The 7,341-nt window shown below is 43.2% G+C and overlaps 1 protein-coding gene across 1 annotated transcript; it reads right to left on the reverse strand.

Moving 5' to 3' along the window:
• Positions 1 to 2,351: 2,351 nt before the first annotated feature.
• Positions 2,352 to 2,702, reverse strand: LOC117068023 (60S ribosomal protein L35a-like). Its single transcript, XM_033185285.1, has one exon. It carries the CDS (start codon positions 2,700 to 2,702, stop codon positions 2,352 to 2,354), a length of 351 nt encoding a protein of 116 aa, XP_033041176.1.
• Between the last annotated feature and the right edge of the window lie 4,639 nt (positions 2,703 to 7,341).

Below are 7,341 nucleotides of genomic sequence, written 5' to 3' on the forward strand. Positions count from 1 at the left end.
GCCGAGGCGGGTGGATCACCTGAGGTCAGGAGTTTGAGAACAGCCCTGCCAACATGGCAAAACCCCATCTCTACCAAAAATACAAAAATTAGCCAGGTGTAGTGACAGGTACCTGTAATCCCAGCTACTTGGGAGGCTGAAGCAAGAAGAATCACTTGAACCTGGGAGGGAGAGGTTGCAGTGAGCTGAGATCACGCTGCTGCACTCCAGCCTGAATGACAGAGTGAGACTGTCTCGAGACTGTCTCAAAAAAAAAAAACAACAAAAAAGTATGATCGGTTCTTATAAGTACAGAAATAAACTCTCGCATTTATGGTCAATTGCTTTTCAACAAATGTGCCAAGATAATTCAATGGGGAAAAGAAAAATCTTTCCAACAAATGGTGCTAGGACAACTAAAACAATAAAAATCTTAGACGAAAATATAGAAACACGTCTTTAGGAACTTGAGTTAGTTAAAATCTTCTTAGATACGAACCTAAAAGCACAAAGCAGCAAAATAAATAAAGTGAATTTCATCAAAATTAAAAACTTTTGTTCTTCAATGAAAGGCCTCCGGAAAGTAAAGACACCTCTCAAAATAGGAGAAAATATCTGCAAATCACTTTTTTTTTTTTTTTTTTTGAGACAGAGTCTTACCTTGTTGCCCAGCCTGGAGTGCAGTGGTGCAATCTCAGCTCACTGCAATCTCCACCTCCCCAGTTCAAGTGATTCTCCTCAGCCACCTCAGTAGCTGGAATTACAATCATGCCCTACCACACTCAGCTAATTTTTGTATCTTTAGTAGAGATAGGGTTTCCTCATGTTGGCCAGGCTGGTCTCAAATTCCTGGCCTCAGGTGATCCGCCCACCTCAGCCTTCCAAAGTACTGGGATTATAGGCATGAGCCACTGCACCCGGCCATGCAAATCATATATCTTAAAAGGCATTTATATTTAAAATATCTAAAGAGTCTTAAAACTCAATAATAAAAAGACAACCTAATTAAAACATAGTAAAGGGAAGGATGAAATAAAATCATCTTTGTCACAGATGACATGATTATGTAGAAAACTGGAAATAAATGACAAAAAAAAAAAACACTTGGAACTAATAAGCAATTATAGCAAGTGATGATAGTTGCAGGATGCAAGGTTAGTATACAAAAGTCAGCCAGTTGCGGTGGCACGAGCCTGTAGTCACAGCTACATGGGAGGCAGAGGCAGGAGAATCACTTGAACCCAGGAGTTCAAGGCTGCAGTAGGCTCCATGCAGTGGCTCATGCCTGTAATCTCAGCACTTTGGGAGGCTGAGGCGCACAGATCACTTGAGTCCAGGAGTCTGAGACCAACCTGGGCAACACAGTGAAATCCCATCTCTACAAAATATATGAAAATTAGCTGGATGTGGTAGTGTGTGCCTATAGTCCCAGCTTCTTGGGAGACTAAAGCAGGAGGATCACCTGAGCCTGCGAGGCGAAGGTTGCAGTGAACTGAGATTACACCACTGCATTCCAGCCTAGGTAACAGAGTGAGACCCCCATCTCAAAGAAAAAGGGTGCAGTGCATCATGATCACACCTATGAATAGCCCCTGCATTCCAGCCTGGGCAACATAGTGATACTGTCTCAAAAAAAAAAAAAAAAAGCCAATGGCTTTCCTATATATCCGCAATGAACAAGTGGAATTTGAAATTAAAAGCAAGCACAGGCCGGGCGCCATGGCTGACACCTGTAATCCCAGCACTTTGGGAGGCTGAGGTGGGCGGATCACAAGGTCAGGAGATTGAGACCATCCTGGCCAACATGGTGAAACCCTGTCTCTACTAGAATACAAAAATTTAGCTAGGCATGGTGGCATGCACCTGTAGTCCCAGCTACTTGGGAGGCTGAGGCAGGAGAACTGCTTGAACTCAGGAGGTGGAGGTTGCAGTGAACCGAGATCGCACCACTGCACTCTAGCCTGGCAACAGAGCAAGACTCCGTCTCAGAAAAAAAAAAAGAAGAAGAAGGAAAGAAAGCACAATTTCATTTACATTAGGCACAATCCAAAATGATTTTTTTTTTCTCATATGGAGTTTCAGTCTTGTTGCCCAAGCTGGAGTGCACTGGCACGATCTCAGCTCACTGCAACCTCTGTCTCCTGAGCTCAAGTGATTCTCCTGCTTCAGCCTGCCAAGTAGCTGGGATTACAGGCATGCACCACCACACCCGGCTAATTTTGTATTTTTACTAGAGACGGGGTTTCACCATGTTGGTCAGATCCACCCACCCCGGCCTCCCAAAGTGCTGGGATTACAGGTGTGAGCCACCAAGCCCGGCCTGAAATGTTTTTTACAAGAGCACAAATCCACTTTTATTTATTGACTTTTCATTAGTTTAAATCCTTGAGGGGTACAGCATGAGGGTACAGCATCGCTTGGATTCTGTGTCCAATAGCCTTAGCAGGAAGATTGCTTCGGAATTTGGCATGAACCATGCCACTGTTTCTGTGGGCCCGAGTTACCTTTTCCCAGATTACTCTCGTTTGGTTTGGTTTGCTGCCACGAGTCACTTTGTTGTTCTTTCCTTTGTATACATAAGCACATCTCTTGCCCAAATAGAATTCTGTTTCATCTCGGGCATAAACACCTTCAATTTTAAGAAAAGCTGTATGCTCTCTTTGGTTCCAGAGACTCTGCTTATAGCCAGCAAAAATGGCCTTGGACCACAGCCTTCCAAACATATTTTCTTTTAGAAGTTTTGTTCCCAGCAGGATCCAAGATGGCAGGAAAAAAACAAAATGAAATATTTTGATATAAAATTTTTTTTTCTTTTGAGACAGAGTCTTGCTCTGCTGCCCAGGCTGGAGTTCAGTGGTGCAATCTTGGCTCACTACAATCTCCGCCTCCTGGGATCTAGTGATTCTTCTGCCTCAGTCACCTGAGTAGCTGGGATGACAAGCACCTGCCACCACACCTGGCTAATTTTTTTTTTTGTATTTTTAGTAGAGACAGGGTTTCACCATGTTGGTCAGGCTGGTCTCCAACACCTAACCTCAAGCAATCCACCCGCCTTGGCCTACCAAAGTGCTGGGATTACAGGCATGAACCATCGCACCTGGCCTATATTTTGATGTAAATCTAACAAAATACGTTTAAGATCTAAGAGGAAAACTAAAAACTCTGATTTTAAAAAATCAAAGAAGAACCAAATAAATAGGGAGATATTCAATGATTGTAGGTAGGAAAACTCAATAAGACATCAGTTCTTCACAGCTTGATCTATAGATTTCAATGCAATCCCAATCAAAATTCCAGCAAATGATTGTGTGGATATCAACAAACTAATTCTATAGTCAACACAATACTGAAGGAGAAGGCAAAGTTAGAAGACTGACAAAGTTAGAGGACTATTACCTGACTTCAAGACTTACTATAAAGCTACGGTAATTGAGACGGTGTAGTATTGCTGAGAGAACAGACAAATAGATAAATGGAAAAGAATAGAGACCAGAAAGAGCCATGGCAGAAAAGTAGAGGGGGAGGGTGGTAGGATGGGGAAGGGAAGAGAGTGGAGAGGAGAGAAGGGTGGGTAGAGGGGGTGGAGGACAGATAGAAGATTGAAAATGGATGGAGAAACGATGTCTGGAATACAAACCAGGGTGTGTTCTAGAGCACCTATGGATAGGCTTGGAGAGCAGGCAGGACTCTTTTTTCTTTGAGACTGGGGAGAAAGATGGAGACTGCTGGTAAGACAGAGGTAATTTGTTCAGAGGCAGGGCAAGAAGTTGAGGGAATCGCTGACTGATGTAACGTGTTATTCATCCAGCAAATGTTTATTGGGCAACATTTATGTGTCAAGCCCAAAGCCTAGTGCTAGAGATTTAAAGATGAATAAGACAAGGCGCTTGCTCTCTCAGAGCTTAGAGTCTGGCCAGGCATAGTGGTTCGCGCTTGTAATCCCAGCACTTTGGGAGGCCGAGGCAGGCAGATCAGTTGAGGTCAGGAGTTAGAGACCAACCTGGCCAACATGGTGAAACCCTGTCTCTACTAAAAGTACAAAAAATTAGCCCGGCATGTTGGTGTGTACATGTAATTCCAGCTACACAGGAGACTGAGGCAGGAGAATCGCTCAAACCCGGAGGCGGAGGTTGCAGTGAGTAGAGATTGTGCCACTGCATTCCAGCCTGGGCAACAGAGCAAAAACACTCTGCCAAAAATAAAAAAACTTAGAGTCGAATGGTCTTCTTTCTTTCTTTCTTTTCTTTCTTTCTTTCTTTCTTTCTTTCTTTCTTTCCTTCTTTTTCTTTTTTTTTTTTTTAGAGAAGGTCTCACTCTGTCACCCAGGCTGAAGTGCAGTGGCATGATCTGGGCTCACTGTAGTGATTCTAGTCTCAGGGTACAAGACATCCTGGGGCTCAAGCGATTCTCCGACTTTGGCCTCCAGAATAGCTGGGACTACAAGCGCCACCGCACCTGGCTATTTTTTATAGAGACAGGGTCTCACTAAGTTGGCCAGGCTGCTCTCGAGCAATCTTCCTGGGCTCAAGCGATCTTCCGGCTGTGGCCTCCCAAAGTGTTGAGACTACAGGCAAAAGCCACTGCACCCAGCCCTCTACTTTCTTTATGAAGAAGAAGATAAAGCTTTGCTGGAAGAAAGTATGTGGGAGAGGTAGGGGACTTGAGTAGAGTGGTGAATATTTAGAATACTTTTTCAGGAAATGGGAAATCAAATATGAATAGGAAAATGTTGTAAGAATTGCTGCTTGCCATGAAGTATCGAGATGAGAACAGATATGTTTATGGTAGTATGAATCCAAAAAGTTATGTTATTTTTTTCCTACTAAATTTCAGTAGCTCAGATGAAGTAGCAGAGGAGATTGAGAGATAGATTCATCTGGAATTGGAGGCTTATGAGGTATTTGCAATAGAAGGACAAGGAAGAGAGAGTTGACAGCGCTGGCAAGAGAAGAATTGAACTGATAAACTACTGGATGGGGAATCAGTCTCTTTCAGTTGGCAAGAAGCAGAGACGCCCTTAGTTCAGGTTATCACAAAGGCTGAGGTAGAAGATAATGACCCTGAAATGTAAGGGAGGAAGCCCAGGAAACTTGCTCCACAGGCAGGCATTGGGGAGAAATGAAAAAATGCCTAGAATAGGATGCAATAGAAGTTCTGTTCTATTGAATATAAGTTCACCCTAATGTCAGCTCTAATCACCTGGTTTGCTTCTACCCTCTCAGAAGTAAATGCTCATTTGCTCCTTTTTCCAGGAATTCTCCCATATTCACAACTCAGCTTCTTACCGTTTAGTTTCTCTCTCTCCTCTTTTGCACATACTTACTACTTTTCCCTGTTTGTATTAATTTTTCTGTGTCATGCATCCAAATTCCCCCAAAAGAGGACTTGATTGAATCAGTTAGATTCATCCAATATGGACCACATTAAAGACTTCTGGTCTCCCCTTGTGTTTAGCCTATAAATGTTTATCTTCTGCTATTTTATAGATTTCTGATCTAGTCAGCCACAACCAGGGTAACACAATGATGGTGCCAGAGAAAGGTCCCAACCCAGACCCCAAAAGAGGGGTTCTTGGATCTCATGCAGAAAGGAATTCAAGGTGAGTCACAGAGTGCAGCAAGAAGGGATAGTTTATAGAAAGCTACTCAGTTACAGAGTAGGGCATCCTTAGAAAGCAAGCAGAGGAATGAACACTGCTTTTGTTTTGTTTTGTTTTGCTTTTGAGACAGAGTTTCACTCTTGTTGCCCAGGCTGGAGTGTAATGGGGTGATCTCAGCTCACCGCAACCTCCGCCTCCTTGGATCAAGCGATTCTCCTGCTTCAGCCTCCTGAGTAGCTGGGATTACAGGCATGCACCACCATGCCTGTAGAAATACACCATGCCTGTATTTTCACCTGCTAATAGAAAATAGCCCAGCTAATTTTCTATTTTTAGTAGAGACAGGGTTTCTCCGTGTTGGTCAGGCTGGTCTCAAACTCCCGACCTCAGGTGATCTGCCTGCCTCAGCCTCCCAAAGTGCTGGGATTACAGGTATGAGCTACTGCGCCTAACCTCTTTGTTTTAAACTCTTCTTATATAAAGGTCTTATCTATGTAAAAGCTAAGCTATGCCTACATGCGGGTAGGCTGACAGCATGACAACATTTATTACTTTGTTGATTTAAAGAAAGTTATCCTTGGCATGTTAGTGCGTAAGTACATCAAAGCATAACTATAATCATCTTAAAAGCATATATTGTTATGCGATATCGGGACATCTGGACATTCTGTGGCTGCAGGAGTTTGTCCTTGCAGGCATTATTAAGGTGCTTTCTTAGCTGTAAACATCTTGTGACCATGGGTCATAAACTGGTGAGGAATGTGCCTTGCTAGCTTTTAGATGGAGTTGATTTAAAAATGGTGTCAACCTTGCTCTCTGATACTCCTGTTTCCCTAACAATTACATAACCTACAGCATGGCCACTCCAGCCTACTTTTCTCAGACAGGAATTGTGAGTAGAGTTTCATGGACCATGGAGGACTGCATCATAGAAAAGGAAAGAAAAGCAGGAGGGGGACTGATGGCCAGGTATGGTGGTGTGTGCCTGTAGTCTTAGCTACCCCAGAGGCAGAGGTGGGAGAATCGCTTACGCCTGGGAGGTGGAGGCTGCAGTGAACCCTGATCATGCCACTGCACTTTAGCCTGGGTGATGGAGCAAGACTCTGTCTTTAAAAATGTGACATATATAGCTCCATAATCTTAAAGAACCGGAGTATTAGGAGTGGGGAAACGAAAGAGCTAGAAGGAACGATAAGGAATTTCAGATTGTTAGAAGGGTGAAGATAGTGGGATGGTATAAGCCAAAAAATGTTGAGGACAGAATCTTAGGTGGCCCATCCACATGAATAAAGTCACACAACCTAGAAGATGACAGATGCTAGATTGAAAAAAAGCCAGATTATCAAAGTTTGCAACAAATGTAGAGGCATGTCTTGGAAGTCAATACAAAACAATGATCAGGAGAGACAAAAGATAAGATGAGGAAAGCATGGACTGCAAAGGAGGATAGTGTAGTGGTTGAAAATGCATCTGAGGAATGATGACATAATCTCTCATCCCCAGGATGCAGGGGACATGAGGGAATGCATAGGGAAACATGTATGTTATGTAAGACAAAATTAATGCCTAGTGTATATTAGGAGGTGCAGTAATCTATAAAGTAAGTATATAAGACACAGAAAGTACCATTCTATTGTTTTGTTTCACAGCTTTTGTCTGAAATTAGTGTATGTGATATAAGAAACATTAAATTGACCAGGTGCGGAGGCTCACACCCGTAATCCCAGCTCTTTGGGAAGCCGAGGTAAGCGGATCATCTGAGG

This window comes from Trachypithecus francoisi, unplaced genomic scaffold (assembly GCF_009764315.1).
Source record: "Trachypithecus francoisi isolate TF-2019V2 unplaced genomic scaffold, Tfra_2.0 Lachesis_group20, whole genome shotgun sequence".
Taxonomy (NCBI): Eukaryota; Metazoa; Chordata; class Mammalia; order Primates; family Cercopithecidae; genus Trachypithecus; species Trachypithecus francoisi.

Bases quoted from the DNA above. Each gene is read 5' to 3' on its own strand.
- LOC117068023 (XM_033185285.1), bottom strand. From the start codon at position 2,702: ATGTTTGGAAGGCTGTGGTCCAAGGCCATTTTTGCTGGCTATAAGCAG.